Here is a 25,553-nt window from a genome sequence, read left to right as displayed (position 1 = left end):
TCAATGGAGTGGGTTAAGTATGATCTATACCAAATGAGCATACCCCCTGAGTCTCTTCCCCGTGTAACACCTAGAGGCCAACCAGTCGGTCCATCTCCTTTATACCATGTTTCTTGCAGGATGACAATGTCTATATTTCTGATTTCTTTGGTGAAGTCTAGGTTCCTGCTCTTTAGGCCAAAAGCCTCAGACCCCATCCAGTATTTCTCTCTCTCTCTCTCTCTCTCTCTCTCTCTCTCTCTCTCTCCAACTCTGTTATTTTAACACAAGTGCTCTCTTTCTTCCTCTCTTCACTGCATGCACCTTTTTACTTTTTGCATTCTTTTCAATTTTGTTGATATTAAGTGAATTTTTCCACTCAAAGCTGTGAGAGATTTCCTTTAAGTTTAAACAACTTACAGTCTCTACATTTGATTTGCATGTTGTAAAGAATAATTTTGCCTAATGATTTTTAAATTAAAATAGGCTATTCATAGTGTCTGGCAGCACAACCCTTCTTCACATTCCTTTGAAGTGGCAGCAAGAAATAAATAGTTTTGGTCCGGCCTTCAGGGTTATTTAATTGGCCGAGCAAGCTGTCAGTTGTTAGTTTTTATATCTGATTGGCCACTGTCTCTCTCTCTCTCTCTCTCTCTCTCTCTCTCTCTCTCTCTCGTGGTATGGAATGTATCATGATTTGGGATGGTCTTGCCACAGTACGTTCGGTTTTGACGGCGAATAGGGAATCGCTCACTGTGTTATTGATGTTTTTTTTCTTCGACATTTCCATGGTAACTGTCCAGAATTGGATCAGCAGCCAGCAGCGAGAACACCCAAGTATTCAACCATGGAGCTAAACGAGAAGAATCCGACTCCGGACTCGAAATATGGTAAGAAATGTTCCCTTTCTTCGCACCGTTATTTAAAAAAAGGGGTGTGGGTGGAAAAAAATGGAAACAATGACTCGTGAATGATGGGTGGGGACCGGCCGCGTGTGGCCCACTCCCAAACAGATTTAAATCGCAACAACATCATCCTAATCAGTGTGCAGAATAATAGTTTACGGTTCCCATTAAAAATACCCTTTACAAAGAAACAATCCTGCATTTATCAAAGGCTTGCAGCTGTGCTGCACCAGCCTACATCTCTCAAGAAATGTGCTGTTTATGTTCAATTTAAGGACTAAGTGATATTCATTGTTGCCCTATTATGTACACTGATCATATGGAAATTAATAACCCCCTATGGCCTAGGCCTTGATGTCTCCCACACGGTCCATTGTTCCCACTAATTGGAATCAGAAGAATCAGATATCAAAGTCGGTTAGTCTATTCTACAGCCTTTTTCCATTTGACTTGAACAAGTATATTAGACAAAGCTATTAGTCAAATGTTGCCTTGCAGGCAATGTATATTTCATTACCAATTCATTTCTATAACAGAATAATCAATACAATGAATGTGTGTTGACAGCTTGGGCGGCAGGGAGCCTAGTGGTTAGAGTGTTGGGCCAGTAACCGAAAGGTTGCCGAGCTCACAAGGTAAAAATCTGATGTTCTGCCCCTGAACAAGGCAGTTAACCCACTATTCCCTGGTAGGCTGTCATTGTAAATAAGAATTTGTTCTTAACTGACTTGCCTAGTTAAATAACGGTACAATTTTAAAATGTATAACTGTGAGGTTGGCTCAGTCTGCTCTCTCACAGAAGTTGTTTGTGTGACAACACCCATGTGGTGATATCTAGAATGCCATATGGTTATTACACACACACACACACACACACACACACACACACACACACACACACACACACACCACACCACCGCAGCGGAAGCAATTGGCCCTCCGCTATGGTGCATCATTAACACTGTTTTATTTAAGTTTTGCCATAACGACTTTATCAAACGTCACTCATTGCGTGGCATGTCACATGTCTCTCAAGAGGTAGACTGATAGTCAGCCTGTCCTTCGCTGCAGTTGTACTTCCAAATGGTGGTTGTACTTTGGGTTGAGTTGTTGTTCATAAGATCTGTTGAGTCATCGAGGTCCTCCATCCTGTTTATCTTGCCTTAATCCCTCCAGTCAATGTCATCACATGTTAGAATAGACCTACACTTCAAACCTCAACTGATTACCAACATAGCAGGCTTACAATACGTTGTCGGTAATTCAGCATTTAGGCCCCACCCTAGTCATATTATGATGAAGATAGAGGCCTAGGTTTGTAATAATATATATAATATATGCCATTTAACAGACACTTTTGTCCAAAGCGACTTACAGTCATTAATTCCAATGTAATCTAAGTCATGTTAAATTGGATTCACTGATATCCATCCAGTATGACTAGTTTGTAAGAAAGGGAGTGAGAGACGGACAATAGTTGACATTCTCTATGGCAGGGTTCCCCAACTGGCAGGTGATTTTATTTGGCCCCCCAAGTTATCTGAGCCAAACAAAAATGTATTTGAATAATCATCATATTTTGTTGGAATTTTCATTGGTGGACATAAGACTGTAAAAACACTAGAAAATCAGCTCCAAGTGATTTTAATTTTGGAAATCTGTTACAAAGTATTCCCACGCATAATACATTTACATTTACATTTTAGTCATTTAGCAGACGCTCTTATCCAGAGCGACTTACAGTAGTGAATACATACATTTCATACAATTTCATACATTTTTTTCTGTGCTGGCCCCCCGTGGGAAATGAACCCACAACCCTGGCGTTGCAAACACCATGCTCTACCAACGGAGCTACAGGGAAGGCCAGAGAGAGACATGATCGTATACAAATGTAAGCAAGGTTTGAAATTATTATGTTACGATCTGTTTGGGCTTCTTGCAGTCAATTTGCAATCTACAAATGATTTGTAACTATGTTCCGGCCCACCGACCATCCGCTCAAGAAAAAATTGTCCTGAATCTAGTTGATGATCCCTGCTCTATGGTTTATCTAAGGAGCCACTGATGTCAGTACAGTATCCGTGTGACTTTCCTGTTGCCATGTAAACAGGCCTTGTCCTCAGTCAGCTCCCTGCCCCCACATCACACATCAGCCAGAAAGGTCATAAACTAAACGGAAGGCCTTTAAACCAATGTTTCAGGTACCTATAGAGCGTAAAAGCCTGGATCCCAGTTTTCTGCTAGCCAGGGCCTGTATTCATAAAGGGTCTCAGAGTATGAGTGCTGATCTAGGAGGTAGGAGTGCTGATCTAGGAGGTAGGAGTGCTGATCTAGGAGGTAGGAGTGCTGATCTAGGGGCAGGAGTGCTGATCTAGGGAAGGAGTGCTGATCTAGGAGGTAGGAGTGCTGATCTAGGAGGTAGGAGTGCTGATCTAGGAGGTAGGAGTGCTGATCTAGGAGGTAGGAGTGCTGATCTAGGGAAGGAGTGCTGATCTAAGGGAAGGAGTGCTGATCTAGGGGAAGGAGTGCTGATCTAAGGGAAGGAGTGCTGATCTAGGGGGAAGGAGTGCTGATCTAGGAGATAGGAGTGCTGATCTAGGAGGTAGGAGTGCTGATCTAGGGGGAAGGAGTGCTGATCTAGGGGGTAGGAGTGCTGATCTAGGGGGTAGGAGTGCTGATCTAGGGGAAGGAGTGCTGATCTAGGGAAGGAGTGCTGATCTAGGGAAGGAGTGCTGATCTAGGGAAGGAGTGCTGATCTAGGAGGTAGGAGTGCTGATCTAGGGGAAGGAGTGCTGATCTAGGAGGTAGGAGTGCTGATCTAGGAGGTAGGAGTGCTGATCTAGGGGAAGGAGTGCTGATCTAGGGAAGGAGTGCTGATCTAGGAGGTAGGAGTGCTGATCTAGGAGGTAGGAGTGCTGATCTAGGAGGTAGGAGTGCTGATCTAGTAGGTAGGAGTGCTGATCTAGGAGGTAGGAGTGCTGATCTAAGGGAAGGAGTGCTGATCTAGGAGGTAGGAGTGCTGATCTAGGAGGTAGGAGTGCTGATCTAAGGGAAGGAGTGCTGATCTAGGAGGTAGGAGTGCTGATCTAGGAGGTAGGAGTGCTGATCTAGGAGGTAGGAGTGCTGATCTAGGAGGTAGGAGTGCTGATCTAGGAGGTAGGAGTGCTGATCTAAGGGAAGGAGTGCTGATCTAAGGGAAGGAGTGCTGATCTAGGGGAAGGAGTGCTGATCTAGGGAAGGAGTGCTGATCTAAGGGGTAGGAGTGTTGATCTAAGGGAAGGAGTGCTGATCTAAGGGAAGGAGTGCTGATCTAAGGGAAGGAGTGCTGATCTAAGGGAAGGAGTGCTGATCTAGGGAAGGAGTGCTGATCTAGGGAAGGAGTGCTGATCTAGGGAAGGAGTGCTGATCTAAGGAAAGGAGTGCTGATCTAAGGGAAGGAGTGCTGATCTAGGGAAGGAGTGCTGATCTAAGGGAAGGAGTGCTGATCTAGGGAAGGAGTGCTGATCTAAGGGAAGGAGTGCTGATCTAAGGGAAGGAGTGCTGATCTAGGGAAGGAGTGCTGATCTAAGGAAAGGAGTGCTGATCTAGGGAAGGAGTGCTGATCTAGGAGGTAGGAGTGCTGATCTAAGGGAAGGAGTGCTGATCTAGGAGGTAGGAGTGCTGATCTAAGGGAAGGAGTGCTGATCTAGGGGAAGGAGTGCTGATCTAGGGGGAAGGAGTGCTGATCTAGGAGGTAGGAGTGCTGATCTAAGGGAAGGAGTGCTGATCTAGGGGAAGGAATGCTGATCTAGGGGAAGGAGTGCTGATCTAGGGAAGGAGTGCTGATCTAGGGGAAGGAGTGGTGATCTAAGGGAAGGAGTGCTGATCTAAGGGAAGGAGTGCTGATCTAGGGGGAAGGAGTGCTGATCTAAGGGAAGGAGTGCTGATCTAGGGGAAGGAGTGCTGATCTAGGGGAAGGAGTGCTGATCTAAGGGAAGGAGTGCTGATCTAGGGAAGGAGTGCTGATCTAGGGGAAGGAGTGCTGATCTAGGGGAAGGAGTGCTGATCTAGGGAAGGAGTGCTGATCTAGGAGGTAGGAGTGCTGATCTAGGGGAAGGAGTGCTGATCTAGGGGGTAGGAGTGCTGATCTAGGGGGTAGGAGTGCTGATCTAGGGGGTAGGAGTGCTGATCTAGGGGAAGGAGTGCTGATCTAGGGGAAGGAGTGCTGATCTAGGAGGTAGGAGTGCTGATCTAGGAGGTAGGAGTGCTGATCTAAGGGAAGGAGTGCTGATCTAGGGGGTAGGAGTGTTGATCTAGGGGGTAGGAGTGCTGATCTAGGGGAAGGAGTGCTGATCTATGGGGTAGGAGTGCTGATCTAGGAGGTAGGAGTATTGAAACTGATCCTAGATCAGCAGTACTGTGAGACACATACAGGCCCTGGTATCATGTCTCTTTGTGCTGTTTTGCCAACAACCTGTAGACAGCAAAACAGACTAAACAGCCCAGGGACCAGGCTAGTTTCCTGCCATGTTGTCTGTCTATATGAATATACTCTGACTGTGTATGAGTGGGCCAGTGTGCCGGCTGGATGTCTTGTCTAGTCTAAAGCACCCGGCGGTAGCAGCATGCACAGGCCTGCTGCTGAGTGTCTGATGTACCCAGACCCACTCATCACACTGAGTCTAGGGGCACTGAGTCAACTCATGAACTCAAGTGGCGCACACACACACACACACACACACACACACACACACACACACACACACACACACACACACACACACACACACACACACACACACACACACACACACACACACACACACACACACACACACACACACACACACACCGCATATGAGTGAGTGTGTTGTTTCACAATGATCCTTTGTCATGCTGTCTCTGGCTGTCAGGTCACAGCAAAACTGTTAGACAGAGTTGCTTAGTGTGATCGTAGGGGAATGAGAGGGGAGCGGCAGGCGGGATTTGGGCTGGATTTATTTGGCAACGAGCGGCAAGTTTCAGAAAAGGGAATTGGACACGTCCCCCCCTTCAGTCTCAGGATGGCTTCTCTCAGGCTACTGCCAAAGAAGAGTTTACTCTGGAAGCAGTCGAGTTGTGCAGTATAAACTACACCATGACCTATTCCATATACACATCAATATGATGTACTGTTGTTGTTGAATTGTCACCTACACCAGATAGGTGCAGTGAAATGTGTTGTTTTACCTGGTCAGCCATAGTAGTACAGCTCCACTGGAGCAAATTAAGTTTAAGTGCATTGCTCAAGGGCACATCAACATATTTGTCACCTTGTCTGCTGAGGTATTAGAACCAGTGACCTTTTGATACTGGCCCAACAATTTAACCACTAGGCTACCTGCCACTATAGTAGCCTGTGTTATTAGCCAAGTCCTTCCAACCTATTCCTGTACAGACACATGGAATTAGTAATAACTCATCAATATACAAGATTCATATCCACATTCAAATGCAATGTTTTTGAGTAGCATTGGAACGAGAGGCTTCTTTCTCCACCACCTATCTGCAGCTACTGCTATGATGACCATCCAGCCGTGGCGGTGAGGCCCTGTCTCTGTGTGCTAGACCACAACAGACCAGCAGACACTAAACCATTAGATCACTAGACCACAACCCCATTAAGAGTGTCTAGGTAGTGGACATTCAATAGTCCCACTGGGTCTGGAAGTGGAACATGTCCATCGTGACAGCACTGTGTGTCTCAGCTGGTAAGGGCATTGCGCCAGCAACGTCAGGGTCGTGGGTTCGATTCCCACTGGGGTCACCCTAGTGAAAAGACTCACTGAACTGGGCGTTTTGGATAAAAGCTTCTGCTAGGCTGGCCTCAGATCTGTTTGAACTTTATTGCTTACGTCATTGTCATGCCATGACAATGGACAAGACAGCACAAACAGCACTCCCACTCGATGTCCCATTGTCAGACTGAAATCTGTCAATACACACTAGTCAGTGTTGTCTATACCATGCTGTCTGTCTATCACATGGCCTTGGAGGCGGGAAGGTGTCATGGCCAGACCAGGGAGAACATGTAGGAGGGCGTATCATCCTTCCAGAACAGTCCGTCTGAGATATGTATGGTGGTCTATGCAGGCTGCATTTTCATTTTTGATTGAACCTTTATTTCGACAGGGAAGACATATTGAGAGCTCTCTTTTCCAAATGCGCCCTGTCTAATGCACTATAAAATACACATTAAAATACACATTAAAATACAATACAGTACAAAAGAAAATGCTGGGTAGACTACAAACATTGCCAGTGTTTTGTTGAAAACTCATTTATAGACTTATAGATCATATATTTGATAGTTAATCAGTTGTTTGTAAATCATATGTAGTCTAGTTATAGATACTTTCAGCACGGTTGTGAAGGCAATCAGAGGAGTGAAAGTTAGAAAATACGTCTTAACTTTGAAACAAGAAGTTAGACAGTTCAGAGAAGTCCCATCAAGTCCCATCATCGCTGGCTAGCGAGAGAACTACCGAATCATATGAAGGATCCTCTTCCTGTAGGCTTTTTACAGATATAAGGTTGCATATGTTATTTGAAGGAACATTCTGTATGAACCACTAGACCTAACTAAGTCATGCACAGTGCACCACATACTGGGTGTTTGCAGTCGACCCAGTTAGGTGCATAGCCTGTTGCTATCCCCAGAATTGGAAAGGAACTGCAGTTGAGTTTTACGAATGATCATATTATATCAGTGTCTTACATACTTGACCTAGATGACAGTGATAGATGTTTAGCTTCGTTTCTAGTCACCCGGACTTTTGCATCCACACCCATCTATTTTAGGATAGATGCAAGTCCTGTACAGCTTTTAAAATCCACTCAATTAGGGTGTACTCACCAAAGTCATTTTAGGAGTGAAAAAGGTTAAGGTTAAGGTTTTTCTTTTCCCGCCGAGGGAAAAGAAAAACACTGTTACCTCTCTCTCCCTCCTCTCCAACCCTCCTGTGTGCCACCCATTCCCATGATAAGAGCCCAGTAAAAGAGGCAAAGAGAGGGAGAAATGAAGAGAGCGAGGGAAAGGAGGGAGCGTAACGGTAAAGGAAGGCAGAACTCTGCGAGATACAAGATTTGACTCGTTCTTTATTTTGCAATACACAGGAAGAAGGAAGTGAGGTCTAAGGTGGTGGTCTAGAGTCGAGACACACTTAACGCAGTAAAGCGTACTGAAAGAAATATAGGCAACGCAACACAACACATGAATACAGCCAACCTGTTGATGAAAAAGACAGAAAAGGAGTGACTGAGGAGTGAGAATGGCAAAGAATAAAGGTATTGTAAATATTCAGGACAGCGGTGTAACGGTTTTTGTTGTGCCTGTTGTTTCTTTCACTTCTCACTGATTGAGGGCATGATGGGAGTAGCCTTTTCAGTTGTTGTCTGTGGCGTTGTTTATGTTTTGAACGGAACATTATGGACTGTAATTAAAGACAGTAAATGAATGTGGTTGAGACTGAGCCAACTCACTTTTGTTTATAAACCAATATGGTTTATTCTGTGGGACACTGGGTGTTCAATGGTTGCAACGTGTGTGATCTGATGACACAGTGAAATAGTGTACACTCTTAGAACCAAAAAGGGTTCTACCTGGAACCAAAAAGGGTTCTCCTATGGGGACAGCCGAAGAACCATTTTGGAACCCTTTTTTCTAAGAGTGTAGGTTACAGTGTGTCATCACATTGCAGCCGTTGTGTACAATGGGATTTCCAACACTCATACAATAATGTTCTTAGATACTGTACAGTCAAACTAATTGTTCTGCCATCCGAAGAAAAGGGGTGTTTCCTATTTTTTCGTTGAGCAGGATGAAAAGCCTCACCGTTATATCTCACGTTGACAGAACAGTATATCATGTCCACAAGAAGCTGCAACAATGTTCTCAGTCACACTGTGCTCTATGTTCAGAAAAGAATGTGACACGTTCATTAACCAGACACATGGCCATATGTCATAACAGGATAAGGATCAAGATCTTAGATGCAAAACAGGAAATACAATGTTGCCCCACATCATTTGCGTATTGTGGAACTGTGTGGCTCAGTTAGTAGAGCATGGCGTTGGCAACGCCAGGGTTGTGGGTTTGATTTCCACGGGGGGGAAAGAACGACAATGTGTGCAATGTGTGCACAGTACTGTAAGTCACTAAGAACTAAAAATATTATTGGATGATTGAGCTTTTTGTGTTAGTTTCTAGATGTTATGTAAAATACATTGTATCAGGACCATTCAGACTGTATACACAACATTATAATTGTCTTGCTCTGCTACCAGACTATGGTGAATTGAGTAGATGCGCTGTCTGATGTGGCGCCTGCCTAGTCTCTGAGGTGTTACCATAGTGTTACTATGGCGCCTAAGAATGTCCACCGGGAGCTCTGAGTCACCGGGGAGCCATTTTGTGGGTTGCTAGGCATGTCAGTCTTGCGGGAGAATCCTTTTGTTATGGAAAATACGTCTCAGCTTTGTTAATGTGTACACACACGTACAGATATACTGATACACAGATATAAACACACACACACACACACACACACAGACAGACACACGTCTGTGTATAAATGTAAATAAACATATTAAACTTTCTCTGTTTGCTTGTTCACAGGTGAAGCACGGAGGTTTGACCCTACCTTCAAAGGGCCCATCCACAACAGGTAATCATCTCATTATCAGCTCTGACAGCCAATCCTCACTCTACCAATTACCCACATCGTAAAGCTCAATAAAGCTCAACGTCAAAACATAGCAGTCGAACCATCTCTCTCTCTCCCTCTCTGCTCTTGTGGTTGCCAGGGGCTGCACAGATGTGTTCTGCTGTATTCTCTTCATCTTGGCCATACTGGGATACTTTGCTGTGGGGATCCTGGGTCAGTGTCTCCACAACTACACGATTACTGGCCATTACATCAGTTCTCAGGCCCTGTGTTTTGGTTAATCATGTCACATGACCTGTATTTTAGCTTTTATTTTAAGCCTTTTCCAGAAATGGAAATTTGACCAAAAATGTAAGCAATTGTCTGAGGATGGTGCTGGGCCGTCTGACATAAAAAGAAAAGGGGACAGTTTGATGAAAAAGCTTTAAATAAAGTTTAAATTCCAGGTCATGTGACATGATTAACCAAAACACAAGGCCCTAACAAGACACAGTAAAGTGATATTCTATTCTATTTGAAGTGATTCTATTCCATTGTGTGTCGTTATGATAACTGGACAGTATCTGAACTACAGTGTTGTTGTACTTCCTCTTACTCCAGCCTGGTCTCAGGGGGACCCCAGGAAGGTTATCTACCCGACTGACAGCAGAGGACAGTTCTGTGGCCAGGCCGGGACCCCCCTGGAGTAAGCCCCTTCCATTACTCCCCTATTTATTCTGCCTTTGAACATCTCTCTTCAGTACTGATCCTTTAGAATTCCTCTTGTCCATTCACATGTCAAGATATTATCTGTCTCTTTGTGTTAATATGTCTTTTGTGGTATCATCCTGATGCTCTGTGGTGAGCCTGTAACACCCTGCTGTGTGAAGATAAAAAAGAACGTCCTGAAGGATGTATTATAGCTGCTGTATATGTACTTCCTGTACATGTGAACTACTAAATAACTGTCTCTACATATTAACTACTAAATAACTGTCTCTACATATTAACTACTAAATAACTGTCTCTACATATGAACTACTATATAACTGTCTCTACATATGAACTACTATATAACTGTCTCTACATATGAACTACTATATAACTGTCTCTACATATGAACTACTATATAACTGTCTCTACATATGAACTACTAAATAACTGTCTCTACATATTAACTACTAAATAACTGTCTCTACATATTAACTACTAAATAACTGTCTCTACATATGAACTACTATATAACTGTCTCTACATATGAACTACTATATAACTGTCTCTACATATGAACTACTATATAACTGTCTCTACATATGAACTACTAAATAACTGTCTCTACATATTAACTACTAAATAACTGTCTCTACATATTAACTACTAAATAACTGTCTCTACATATTAACTACTAAATAACTGTCTCTACATATTAACTACTAAATAACTGTCTCTACATATGAACTACTATATAACTGTCTCTACATATGAACTACTATATAACTGTCTCTACATATGAACTACTATATAACTGTCTCTACATATGAACTACTATATAACTGTCTCTACATATTAACTACTAAATAACTGTCTCTACATATTAACTACTAAATAACTGTCTCTACATATTAACTACTAAATAAATGTCTCTACATATTAACTACTAAATAACTGTCTACATATGAACTACTAAATAACTGTCTCTACATATGAACTACTAAATAACTGTCTCTACATATGAACTACTAAATAACTGTCTCTACATATTAACTACTAAATAACTGTCTCTACATATGAACTACTATATAACTGTCTCTACATATGAACTACTAAATAACTGTCTCTACATATGAACTACTAAATAACTGTCTCTACATATGAACTACTAAATAACTGTCTCTACATATGAACTACTATATAACTGTCTCTACATATGAACTACTACAGTTGAAGTCGGAAGTTTACATACACCTTAGCCAAATACATTTAAACTCAGTTTTTCACAATTCATGATATTTAATCCTAGTAAAAATTCCCTGTCTTAGGTCAGTTAGGATCACCACTTTATTTTAAGAATGTGAAATGTCAGAATAATAGTAGAGAAAATGATTTATTTCAGCTTTTATTTCTTTCATCACATTCCCAGTGGATCAGAAGTTTACATACACTCAATTAGTATTTGGTAGCATTGCCTTTAAATTGTTTAACTTGGGTCAAACGTTTCGGGTAGGGACTGATGCACTTCACAAAATAGATGGCATCATGAGGAAGAAAAATTATGTGGATATATTGACGCAACATATCAAGACATCAGTCAGGAAGTTAAAGCTTGGTCGCAAATTGGTCTTCCAAATGGACAATGACCCCAAGCATTCTTCCAAAGTTGTGGCAAAATGGCTTAAGGACAACAAAGTCAAGGTATTGGAGTGGCCATCACAAAGCCCTGACCTCAATCCCATAGAAAATTTGCGGGCAGAACTGAAAAATCGTGTGCGAGCAAGGAGGCCTACAGACCTGACTCAGTTACGCCAGCTCTGTCTGGAGCAATGGGCCAAAATTCACCTAACTTATTGTGGGAAGCTTGTGGAAGGCTACCCAAAATGTTTGACCCAAGTTAAACAATTTAAAGGCAATGCTACCAAATACTATTTGAGTTTATGTAAACTTCTGACCCATTGGGAATGTGATGAAAGAAATAAAAGCTGAAATAAATCATTCTTTCTACTACTATTCTGACATTTCATATTCTTAAAATAAAGTGGTGATCCTAACTGACCTAAGACAGGGAATTGTTACTGGGATTAAATGTCAGGAATTGTGAAAAACTGAGTTTAAATGTATTTGGCTAAGGTGTAGGTAAACTTCCGACTTCAACTGTAACTGTCTCTAACAGGAAGAAACCTCTCCTGTTCTACTTCAACATCCTGAAGTGTGCCAGTCCCCTGACCCTGCTGGAGTTCCAGTGCCCCACCACTCAGTTATGTGTGGAAAGCTGTCCTACCAAACACATGACGTTGCTGAAAGCCTACCTGAACAAAGGAGAGCAGGAGTACTACAAGCAGTTCTGCAAGGAAGGAGTGGACTTCTCCAAAATGGTGGGTGACAGAAGAGATACATTTGCAGTGGCAAAGTAGGTAGTTAGGGAAATAATGTGTAACTAAGGGTGATTTTGTTGTGTTTCGCAGAGTGCTCCCGAGATCCTGAGGGATGGCCTGTGTCCTTCGATGCTCATGTCCAGCAAACCATGTAAGTCTTCTCACGAGCCATGGCGTGCACTGTGTGTGTGTGTGTGTGTGTGTGTGTGTGTGTGTGTGTGTGTGTGTGTGTGTGTGTGTGTGTGTGTGTGTGTGTGTGTGTGTGTGTGTGTGTGTGTGTGTGTGTGTGTGTGTGTGTGTGTGTGTGTGTGTGTGTGTGTGGGTGTGTGTGTGTGTGTGTGTGTGTGTGGGTGGAGCGTGCGCACACGCGTTTGTGTTTTTATAAAAACTTAGTAAATGTATAGTGACCACACAGTTAGTGATTTTTGATCTCCACTCTCTCTCCTCTCCCTCCAGTCACTCGTCGGTGCCTCCCAGCTCTCAGTACCATGAAAGGTGGTGTGGTCGTCATTGGCAACGAGACTATTTTTGACAACGGGGAGGGAGAGAAGGTGAACGCCACGGATTTTCTGGACGCTTCAAAGTGAGTCCTCATGCCTCAACCTGAATCACCGTCAATATACAGTACCAGTCAAAAGTTTGGACACACCTACTCATTCAAGGGTTATTCTTTATTTTTACTATTTTCTACATTGTAGAATAATAGTGAAGACATAAAAACTATGAAATAACACATATGGAATCATGTAGTAGACAACAAAGTGTTAAACAAATTAGATTCTTCAAAGTCGCCACCCTTTGCTTTGAGGACAGCTTTGCACACTCTTGGCATTTTCTTAACCAGCTTCACCTGCAATGCTTTTACAACAGTCTTGAAGGAGTTCCCACATATGCTGAGCATTTGTTGGCTGCTTTTCCTTAACTATGCGGTCCAATTCATCCCAAACCATCTCAATTGGGTTGAGGTGGGGTGATTGTGGAGGCCAGGTCATCTGATGCAGCACTCCATCACTCTCCTTGGTCAAATAGCCCTTACACAGTCGGAGGTGTATTGGGACATTGTCCTGTTGAAAAACAAACGATAGTCCCACTAAGCGCAAACCAGATAGGATGGTGTATCGCTGCAGAAGGCTATGGTAGCCATGCTGGATAAGTGTGCCTTGAATTCTAAATAAATCACTGACAGTGTCACCAGCAAAGCACACCCTCACTCCTCCATGCTTCGCGGTGGGAACCACACATGCGGAGATCATCCGTTCACCTACTCTGCGTCTCACAAAGACACGGAGTTTGGAACCAAAAACCTCAAATTTGGACTTATCAGACCAAAGGACAGATTTCCTCTGGTCTAATGTCTATTGCTCGCATTTCTTGGCCCAAGCAAGCCGCTTCTTATTATTGGTGTCTTTTAGAAGTGGTTTCTTTGCAGCAATTCGACTATGACAGCCTGATTCACGCAGTCTCCTCTGAACAGTTTATGTTGAGATGTGTCTGTTACTTGAACTCTGTGAAGCATTTATTTGGGCTGCAATCTGAGGTGCAGTTAACTCTAATGAACTTATCCTCTGCAGCAGAGGTAACTCTGAGTCTTCCTTTCCTGTGGCGGTCCACATGAGAGTCAGTTTCATCATAGCGCTTGATGGTTTTTGCAACTACACTTGAAGAAACTTTCAAAGTTCTTGAAATGTTCCTGATTGACTGACCTTCATGTCTTAAAATAATGATGAACTGTCGTTTCACTTTGCTTATTTAAGCTGTTCTTGCCATAATATGGACTTAGTCTTCTGTATACCACCCCTATCTTGTCACAACACAACTGATTGGTTCAAATGTATTAAGAAGGAAAGAAATTCCACAAATTAACTTTTAACTAGGCACACCTGTTCATTGAAATACATTCCAGGTGACTACCTCATGAAGCTGGTTGAGAGAATGCCAATAGTGTGCAAAGCTGTCATCAAGGCAAAGGGTGGCTACTTTGAAAACACTTTTTTGGTTACTACATGATTCCATATGTGTTATTTCATAGTTTTGATGTCTTCACTGTTATTCTACAATGTAGAAAATAGTCAAAATAAAGAAAAACCCTTGAATGAGTAGGTGTGTCCAAACTTTTGACTGGTACTGTATGAATTAATCAATCAACCTACCAACCATCCTTTTAATCTGTCTGTCCGTCTGTCTGTCTGTCTGTCCACCCACCTGTCTGTCTGTCAATTGTTAGCAAAGTATTAAGTGGACTTGTTGTTCTTACAGGAAGTCCAATGTGGTGGTTGAGGCTCGCCAGGTAGCCATGAGGATCTTTGAGGACTACACTGTGTCCTGGTACTGGATACTGATGTGAGTGTCTCTCCTTGGTAAACACACTCATGATACAAGACAATAAAGAAAGTTGCACACTCTATAGGCCAGTTACCCCTATTATCCCAATAATGTATTGCTGAGCCAACATTTCCCCATAGATATAAATGTTCCCTCACAGCAACAACGAAGTTCTGTGAATTTGAATATTATTATCTGTATTCCTCCAGTGGTCTGGTGATAGTGGGGGGGGGGGGGGGGGGGGGGGGGTTCTGTGAATGTGAATGTTATTTCCTGTCTCTCCTGCAGTGGTCTGGTAATAGCCATGGTGGTCAGTCTCATCTTCATCGTCCTCCTGCGCTACCTGGCCGGGATCATGATCTGGATCATGATCGTCATGGTGATACTGGTCATCGGATATGGTATTATATTCCCCTTTCCTGAAACCTATCTAACTGAAAACACACTGTTGTTTTACCTATTTAAAGTAACATTCAAAAGAATAATATCAACATTGTGCTTTATCAAGTTAGCCATTAAGAAATGTTAGAGGTAGGCTCAGTGATATGACGTAGGTGCACTAAGTAAACAGCACAGTGGGTCAATATCCGCAACAACTAAGAGCGTTGAAGTGCGAGGCTAAACTTCTCAGCTGATTTGGTCCCATGGCTACCAGTCTGTAACAGTGTGAAGCAAACCCCGTACACATGTCCAGATACTCTGTGTCACTGTGTGAGAGCGAAGTATTTCATCTTGCTCATCGCAATAACTGCAGTGCTGCTCGTGCAACGTCATTTCGCTGACTCTTACCTTTAAAATGTTTAGGGATCTTCCATTGTGCCATGGAGTACCGCAACCTGAAGGGAGAGCCGGGTTCTGACGTCACGATCCGGGATCTGGGACTGCAGACAGACTTCTCTGTTTACCTGCAGATCAGACAGACCTGGCTGGCTTTCAGTGAGTACATGCACTCATTCTCCCTCTTTCTCTCTTTCTCTGTCTCTCTTTCTCTCCCTCTCTCCCTCTCTATTTATTTTTCTCTCTCTTCCGCTCTCACTTTTTCTTTCTCTCTCAATTCATTTGAATTTGCTTTCTTGGCATGATGTGATGATGTACATATTTCCAAAGCTTACTTTGGAGATTTACAATGTTAACATAATTAAAATAATAATAATCAATATAGTCAACAGGACAACAGTAACAACAATAATCAAGGGTCAAAATAACCATACAATGAACAATAACAATAAGCATAGAGGACATTTGCAGGTTGGTTGGTCTGTCAGACACTGTCCCTCATGTTATGGCAGGTAGCAATGTAGTGCGCTGCCAACCCACAGCTCTCTGCGTCCTCCCCCAACAGGACGGGTAGCCTATTTTCATCAGAGAGGTCTTTGAAACCTTGAATAAGGATTTCAAATTTGGATTTCAAATCTCCCTCTCTATACTCTTTCTCCCACTCTCTCTCTCTCCCGCGCTCGCTCTCTCACATCAACACATTCAACTCAAGTTGAGACACACACACACACACACACACACACACACACACACACAAAGACTCTAACTGCGCTCCGCTCCTCCGTCAGTGATCATCCTGTCCATCGTGGAGGTGGTTGTCATCCTGCTGCTCATCTTCCTCAGGAAGAGAGTCCTCATCGCCATCGCCCTCATCAAGGAGGCCAGCAGGGCTGTTGGCCATGTGATGTCATCACTGCTCTACCCTCTGTTGACCTTTGCCCTGCTGGCCCTGGTCATAGCCTACTGGGCCATCACCGCTGTGTATCCTTCAGCTGTCAATCATGTTATTCATGTTTACATGTCTGTCCAGGGAAAGAAGTGCTCCTGTAACGGTCCTTGTAATGGTGTGAGATGTACTAGATGACTTTTAGTTATAGGTTTTGTTGTAGCGCTAGTCTAGATCGCTATAGATGGTGAAGGGAACCGTGCAGATTGAAATGTGGACAGACTGAGACCGTCAAGGAAAATAACTGGGACGACTCCTCCACAAGTCATCGCTGCAGAAACTAAATGTATCAAGAAAGTTTCCATGCAGATGGTCACGTCTGTATGACATGTCTCAGTATCTACTTCCTTAGTGATGGAACCTCCTTGACTGCCTTTCCCAGCTTCCTGTCCACCTCCAATGAACAGGTGTACAAAGTGTTCAACACCACTGAGTGTGAGTACTCCAGAGACACCTGCAAACCCGAGGTGAGCCACAAGATGTCTCTGTTCTTCCATATCTGCCTGTTTACATATCAGGCTTATTTTTTGTGAACTTTAATATGTTCTTTCTATTCTATCTGTATATAGTGTTCAAAAACAGTTTTTTTTCCCTCATTTATTGAATATAAGTGGACTACTCCTTTAATACCAGCAGAAGTGCTAATATCACAGAGATTTCCCCTCTTTCCTCAGACGTTCAACACCACCAACATCACAGCCCAGTGCCCGGACGCCGAGTGCCTGTTTGCCTTCTACGGAGGCGAGACCTACTACCATAAATACCTCATCATGTTCCAGTTCTACAACGTGTTCCTCTTCTTCTGGTGTGCTAACTTTGTGACGGCGCTAGGTCAGGTGACCCTGGCTGGAGCCTTCGCATCCTACTACTGGGCCTTCAAGAAGCCTGACGACATCCCAGCCAATCCCATCTGCTCCTCACTTGGTCGAGCCCTCAGGTAGGAGGGATAGTGTGTGGGATGGGCGGGGGGGGGGGTTGGGTGCATGTGGGTAGGGGAGGTGTGAGTGAGTGAGAGAGAGAGAGAGAGAGAGAAAGAAAGAAAGAAAGAAAGAAAGAAAGAAAGAAAGAAAGAAAGAAAGAAAGAAAGAAAGAAAGAAAGAAAGAAAGAAAGAAAGAAAGAAAGAAAGAAAGAAAGAAAGAAAGTGGGTAGTGTGGGTAGGGGAGGTGTGAGTGAGAGAGAAAGAAAGAAAGAAAGAAAGAAAGAAAGAAAGAAAGAAAGAAAGAAAGAAAGAAAGAAAGAAAGAAAGAAAGAAAGAAAGAAAGAAAGAAAGAGTTACATGGAGAGTTAGTGAGAGACCAATAATTTGGACATAATCTTTTACCTTCTTCCCCCTGTCAAGATACCATACAGGCTCCCTGGCCTTTGGCTCCCTCATCCTGTCTCTGGTTCAGGTCATCAGGGTTCTGCTGGAGTACCTGGACCAGAAGCTGAAAGGTGAGGTGGTGTTCTCACATATCCTGTTCCATTCTCAGACGTGAATAACTGGGATACTTCCTCATTGACATCATACAGTGGGAAATGGACCAAAAAATGTCACTACTAATTATTACATTTGAATAGATGGTTGTTATCTAAATGAACAGGAACAGATGTCATTATCTCCTGTTTGTTGTTATGTACCCCACTAGCTGCCCAGAATCGCTTTGCCAAGTTCCTGCTCAGCTGCCTGAAGTGCTGCTTCTGGTGCCTGGAGAAATTCATCAAGTTCCTCAACAGAAACGCCTACATCATGGTGAGTTCATCAACCTAACTGTGCGAATGTAAGTTCTTTGTATATTAAAGACTGTGTGAATTGAAGGCAGTGTGAACTGTGTGAATTGAAGGCAGTGTGACTGTGTGAATTGAAGGCAGTGTGAACTGTGTGAATTGAAGACAGTGTGAACTGAAGACAGTGTGAACTGTGTGAATTGAAGACAGTGTGAATTGAAGGCAGTGTGAACTGTGTGAATTGAAGGCAGTGTGAACTGTGTGAATTGAAGACAGTGTGAACTGTGTGAATTGAAGACAGTGTGAACTGTGTGAATTGACGACAGTGTGAACTGTGTGAATTGAAGCGGGGGGCAGTGTGAACTGTGTGAATTGAAGCGGGCAGTGTGAATTGAAGACAGTGTGAACTGTGTGAATTGACGACAGTGTGAACTGTGTGAATTGAAGACAGTGTGAATTGACACTGTATGTAACACCACATGTTTCCCCTAGGTGGCAATATATGGCAAAAGCTTCTGTACCTCAGCCAGAGATGCCTTCTTCCTCCTCATGAGAAATATAATCAGGTGATTGTTGTTGACTACTGAGACGCCCTTCATAAACCCTCCATAAACCCTTCACAACTCCTTCTCAAACCCCAGTCTCTGGGACCTTTTCTGAAGAGCAATAGCATCTTTAACAACTTCTCTTCTCCATTCATATATACAGTATTCATGTATCTCTTTAGTTTTCTGTCTCTTATGATTCATTTCTCTGTTGGCTTCTCAGGGTGGCTGTCTTGGACAAAGTGACTGACTTCCTATTGTTTTTGGGGAAGCTCCTCATCGTTGGAATTGTGGGTAAGTGATCCTCAGAAACACAAGCAGAGACTTTATTTACACCTTGTACAGTTTCCCACCATCTGTGATACCTTTCAGTGAGCCCTCATATCCTAATAATATGCATCTCTTCTTCTCTTGCTAGGAATCTGTTCTTTCTTCTTCTTCTCTGGGAGGATTAAGGCTGTGGAGCAGACTGCCCCCTCTCTCAACTACTACTGGGTTCCCATTCTGGTGAGAGACAGGCTTGAATGAACTCTTATACTGTTACTTCAAGCCATGTTTCTCAATGTTTTTTTGTGCTAGGGATTGGTAAGCTAAGGGTCATACTTATTCATAGGAGCCTTACATTAAAACTGGTCAACATTATCCCAGGGCCGGTCTACTGACCCAAGGCTGAGAAATACTACCTTAGAGTGTCTGTAAGTGTTGTTTGTATTTATTCCAACACTGTGTGTGTGCCTGTTTCTCTCTTCCTAGACGGTGGTGGTGGGATCCTACCTGATTGCCCATGGATTCTTCAGTGTGTACGCTATGTGTGTGGACACACTCTTCCTCTGCTTCTGTGAGTAATATCCTATTTTATTGGTATGCTCTTTAGTCACTCACGCAACTTTCCAAATCTGAAATGCTCTTTTTACCTGAGATTCCTCTTTTGCCTGCCATGTTTCTGACTTTTTCTTCTCTTTGTCTCTTCCCTCCTTATTCCACACTTCACTATTTCTTATTCTGCACTTTTTGCTTCTGTTCTTTTTTTTCCCACTAACCCGAACAAACATAACCCCATAATACACATGAAACACACACACACAACGAAGGCGAAGACCTGGAGAGAAACGACGGCTCTCCAGAAAGGCCTTACTTCATGTCTCCGGAGCTTCACGAGATTCTCTCCAAAACTAAAATGGCGGAGGAAGAGGACAACAAAGATGGTACGGAACAGCCAGGCGCTGACCCAAGTGAACCTACACTGATGGACGAAGTTCGCCTGGAGGAGGAAGTACCGCTGAAAGAACAAGATGGAGAGATACAACTGAAACGCCAAGATGTGTTCATGCAGGCCAACGAAGAGGAGCAACCTCTGAAGGAGAAGACCGAAGCGGTGGAAGTGGAAGAACCACAAGAGGAGAAATCTGAAGTGAAGGAGGAGAAGGAAGAGAAGGGACCAGAAGAGGAGGAAGGAGTGGAAGAAAAGGGATCAAAGGAGGACAAGCCTGAAGAGAAGGATCACCAGCCGACAGAACCTAAAAAGGAAGAGACGGAGGAAAAGAAACCTCAAGAGGCGGAGCCTAAAGACCCTCCTTCTACACCCCAGGAGTAGTAGTTTACGTTGTCATGGAGACGTGAAGCTTGGTAAACCTCATAACTAGGTCAGGAAATGCTCCTGGCCCTACTCATATATAACATGTGCCGTATGGAGCCCGTATACAGTACCTGTTACTAACGACGTAATATGTAATTCTATGCTAACGACTGTGTGATTTGAACCAGTTAAATGTATGACCAGCTTTTAAATGCAAGACTTTTCACAGTGTAATGTATTGTATTCACACATAAGGTTTATTTTAACGTAAAGGTAGATGGTTTTAACAAGGTCCTGTGGTTGTAAAAGGCTGATCAAAAACCAAGTGCATCTCTGTAGCTTGAAAATATTATGTTTATTTATTGATTATTAATTTATTGTGTTGGTTTGGGTTTAGACAGTGATGGTTTTTTATCTTGAGGATCTGTAGATCTGTGAGTGCTGAACCTGTGCCTGACTACTACAATTGTTATTATGAATATTTAATTGTCTTAATATCATTAATGAGTAATGAATGCACTATGAATTCACTATTACAATGTTTACAGTCAATCAAAACAAAACTTCAACTAACGGTGAAAATGAACAATGTTTACATTGATACCAGCTGACACCAAATGGTAAATCCTTTGATATCCTTTGATATGACAATGTGATTTCCAATGGAATCAATGTGTATGTACAGTATGTATGTATTTATTAATTAGTATGCTTATTATGTCTTATTACATCTGTATGTAATTATTTATTTTGCTTATTAAGTTCTGTATCAATTATATAGATGCTCCCTCCAGCCAAGAACACGTTTTTGGACTCAATGTATTGTAGTGATATTCCACAAACTACTTGCCTTGGAATTTCGAACTGGCTTAACTGCTGTGATTGTGTTTCTGTGATGCAATCGTTTTAACCTCTCAGATCTGGGTCGTATTAATCACAGGAGGTTGGTGGCACCTTAATTGGGGAGGACAGGCTCTTGGTAATAGCTGTAGCGGAATCAGTGGAATGGTATCAAATACATCGAAAACATGGGTTCCATGTGTTTGATGCCATTCCATTTACTCCATTCCAGCCTTATTATGAGGCGTACCTGAACTTGTTTTTGTTTTCCGTTGCAAAATGTTTTTAAGCGTTTTCCGCTGCATGGCCTAATGTATTCGACCCTGCAAGCCCTGTTCAATGTTTACTGACCCTATTTGCCTTTGTTTTCTTCTTTCTCTCGATCTGTCTCTCTTTCTGTCTCGCTCTTTATCTGTCTCTCTTTCTGTCTCTCTCTCTTGCTCTCTCGCTCTTCTTCCCATCTCTGTGCTGCATGGTGTTTCAGTAACATTGCATATTGAGTGCTTTATCAAAACTTACCTTGCAACTTTCTGCCAATGTTTTCTATCTGTTTCTGTCAGTGTGTGTCACATTGTAAACATGTTAGCTGGTGTAGTATTTTACTTATATATCATACATTCCACTCAGTTTGCTTCTGTTGGATGCTGCTGTTGATTAAAGTTTGTTGTATTGATCAATATATAGTTTTTTTTGCATGTAAATGACAAAGGTAATCATATTGAATGATGATAGGACAGTGGGAGAATGACACAATGGTGAGTTTCTATTCACTTTGGTACAGTTTCCCAGATACAGACTTAATAAGTTTAGTCCTGAACTATACAAGCACTTTCATCAATGCATGCTTTTCAGTACAGGATTAACCTTAGACGGTGTCTGGGAAACCGGCCCTTTATGTTGTTAGGAATAGGATACTGTTTTACCTGAAGAGATGTTGAGTTTGACAATGGTTGGTTCTCTTATTGTTGTCTCATCAATTCATTGATTTTCCAGTGGAAGACCTGGAACGCAATGACGGAACTGCAGAGAGACCCTACTTCATGTCTCAAAACCTTCTCACCATTCTGAAGAAGTCCAACGAGGATCAGGCCAAGACTGTAGACTAGCCGTTTGTGTGTGCGTGCGTGCGTGTATGTGTGAGGAGAACAGAGAAAGATGAGGTCAAGCCGCCTTGCCTGCGCAGTGTGCTGTGTGTATCGAATGTGCCTTAACCTGTCTGGGAACCGTGGGACGTTTGTGTCCCACCCTAGTCAACAGCCAGTGGAATCGCGTCGCGCGAAATACAAATACCTCATAAATGCTATAACTTCAATTTCTCAAACATATGACTATTTTACACCGTTTTATAGATACACCTCTCCTGAATCGAACCACGTTGTTCGATTTCAAAAAGGCTTTACAGCAAAAGCAAAACATTAGATTATGTTAGGAGAGTACCCTGCCAAAAATAATCACACTGCCATTTTCAAAGCAACTAGCATGCATCACAAATACCCAAAACACAGCTAAATGCAGCACTAACCTTTGACAATCTTCATCAGATGACACTCCTAGGACATCATGTTACACAATACATGCATTGTTTGTTCGATAAAGTTCATATTTATATATAAAAACAGCATTTTACATCGGCGCCTGACGTTCAGAAAATATTTTCCCTCAAATGCTTCCGGTGAATCAGAGCTACAATTTACAAAATTACTATTCGAAAACATTGGTAAAATATAATATTGTCATTCAAAGAATGATAGATTAACATCTCGTGAATGCAACCGCATTGCCAGATTTAAAAATAACTTTACTGGGAAATCACACTTTGTAATAAACGAGGTGCTATGCTCAGAAAAATAGGCTAGGCGATACAGGTTAGCGCTATCTTGGAGTCTTCTAAAATCAAATATACTATTGTAAATATTCACTTACCTTTGATTGTCTTCATCAGAAGGCACTTCCAGGAATCCCAGGTCCACAACAAATGTAGTTTTGTTCGGAAAAAGTTAATAATTTATGTCCCATTAGCTCCTTCTTGTTAGCGCGTTTACTCATAATGTACAAAGCGCGCGGGACTTGTCCTCACGAATGTGCAAAAAAAATGTATTTACGTTCATTCAAACATGTCAAACGTTGTATAACATAAATCTTTAGGGCCTTTTTCAATCAGAACTTCAATAATATTCAAGGCGGACGATTGCATTGTCTTACTAAATGTATCGGAACGAAAGAGTACCCACGGGCACGCGCATCATAGTAGTAATGGCCCTCCCTCTATGACAAACTTTCCAGGCCTCTCGTTTGGTCAGTTTTTACCGGAGAAGACTCAAACCACTTTGTAAAGACTGTTGACATCTAGTGGAAGCCTTAGGAAGTGCTAAATGAATCCTAACTCACGGTGTGTTTCATAGGCAAAGTGTTGAAAGTGATTCCACAAATCAGATTTCCACTTCCTGTTAGGATTTGTCTCAGGGTTTTGACTGCCATATGAGTTCTGTTATACTCACAGACACCATTCAAACAGTTTTAGAAACTTCAGAGTGTTTTCTATCCAAATCTACTAATTATATGCATATTCTCGTTTCTGGGTAAGAGTAGTAACCAGTTTAAATCGGGTACTTTTTTATACGGCCGTGAAAATACTGCCACCTATCCCCAACAAGTTAAGATCATGATGCTGTATGGCTACACAAGGATGCCATCGTCACAAACAGAGAGGTCTGAATGAGTAGCCAACATATCCTGTTGTGTTTCCCACAGAAGGTGTCTATGACAGAGCTTATAATATTTAGTTTTCTTAAAGATGTAAATCTGTTCTTGTTTTATTCAAATTTTTGTTGTTGCTTTTTGTTGTGCCTTCTGTTAGGCTAGCCTGTTTTACTTTGGCTAGCCTGTTTTACTTTGGCTAGCCTGTTTTACTTTCTGCAGTCCTCTTGAAACTCTCTTTGAACATACAAAACTTTGATACCATTTTTTTTGTGGCTGACTCTGTATAATGTGTTCAATTTGATCACATGAGAATTCTCCAAGTTTTTGTAAGTTTTCTCAAATGTATAATGAGTTACATAGATTCTTATATTTAATTTACAAAAAATGTTTTGCTTAAATGCTAAATAATTTTTGCATCAGGTTTGTTAATAATATTATTTTGCACTATTGCTGCTGTTGATCTTTGTATAATGGCTGCATATTGCATTGTACATTTACTGTAACTTACCAAAGTAAAGAAAACATGTTCTAATGCAGTATTAGTTTTGGGACTGAAGGTTTGTTAAGTAGTCCATGGGCCAGTGAAAAATCTAGTCCACTTTGGGGTAGTAAAGGTTTCATAGTCTCTTCTTATTCCCCCCATTCCTATGAACAAATAGATATGATACCCACTCCAAAAGAGTAGCTTTCTATGCTTTTCACACCTTTATATGTCTTGTTGTATGGGAGTCTATGCAATAGATTGCTTGCAGGCTGATAAATACATTTTAAGGCAAGTTGGAATGTTCACATGCTCATTGAAATGACTATCAAACAACAATGGAACATTCTATTGGGTGGATCTTATTGTAAAACATGGTATTTGGTACATTCTATTGGGTGGATCTCATTGTAAAAACATGGTATTTGGTACATTTTTGCCATCTCTTCAAAGTGATTTACCTAGACTGACTCATCGTTGAAACAACACTGTTACAAATAGCGGAACTAGATATTTCTATACTTCCCATTCTGTCTTGATATACCCCAAAATGCATACATTTATGACCTTTGACCCCGAAAGATGTCATTACCATTCCAGTTGTTTCATACCTTAATATTTTGTATTATGAAGTTAATAACATATACAATTCCCTTCGTTTGAGAAGATTGTTCCCAGATAATACAACATTATTTCATACCGTCAATCCTGTGGGCCCAACTAACCGCATGGGGGTCAAAACATAAAATGCACACATACCTCAGAATCATGGGTATCATACCAACATGTAACCCACTGACATGGACCTAAATGAAAATCATCATTAGACTTTGCCACCCCAAAGTAGACAAATATGTGAAATTTGGCCTGCTGGCCCATGGACTATTTACTTAATCTCAAATGCAAGCTTTTGTATATTTCATTTTCAAGAGAAGGATTGTGTAAACGTGTGTTTTTGGAGCAGGATGTGTTAAGTAAATAAATGTTTTACTGCTACATACTAAATTATTATTTAAAGT

The 25,553-nt window shown here is 42.0% G+C and overlaps 1 protein-coding gene across 4 annotated transcripts; it reads left to right on the top strand.

Annotated features, from left to right (window-relative positions):
• The first annotated feature begins 651 nt into the window (after positions 1-651).
• Positions 652-25,539, top strand: LOC106564572 (choline transporter-like protein 2). Of its 4 annotated transcripts, none has more exons than XM_014130716.3 (21): positions 652-869; positions 8,022-8,192; positions 9,523-9,571; positions 9,711-9,784; positions 10,172-10,256; positions 12,438-12,639; positions 12,730-12,790; positions 13,096-13,222; positions 14,896-14,979; positions 15,250-15,362; positions 15,766-15,897; positions 16,527-16,719; positions 17,067-17,151; positions 17,359-17,621; positions 18,025-18,119; positions 18,314-18,417; positions 18,885-18,958; positions 19,161-19,231; positions 19,356-19,444; positions 19,691-19,775; positions 22,347-25,539. In XM_014130716.3, the coding sequence occupies exons 2-21, from the start codon at positions 8,177-8,179 to the stop codon at positions 22,457-22,459; spliced, it is 2,115 nt and encodes a 704-aa protein (XP_013986191.1). In that variant the 5' UTR covers positions 652-869; positions 8,022-8,176; the 3' UTR covers positions 22,460-25,539. The 4 variants fall into 4 exon arrangements, with proteins under 4 accessions (XP_013986191.1, XP_045547068.1, XP_045547069.1 ...); XM_045691112.2 differs by lacking the exon at positions 22,347-25,539 and adding an exon at positions 20,029-22,030; XM_045691113.2 differs by lacking the exon at positions 8,022-8,192.
• Positions 25,540-25,553: the final 14 nt, after the last annotated feature.

Source organism: Salmo salar, chromosome 12, assembly GCF_965601325.2.
Source record: "Salmo salar chromosome 12, fSalSal1, whole genome shotgun sequence".
Classification (NCBI taxonomy): domain Eukaryota; kingdom Metazoa; phylum Chordata; class Actinopteri; order Salmoniformes; family Salmonidae; genus Salmo; species Salmo salar.
The sequence above is the reverse complement of the archived record's forward strand: the minus strand, read 5'-3'. Positions and strand labels throughout refer to the sequence as shown.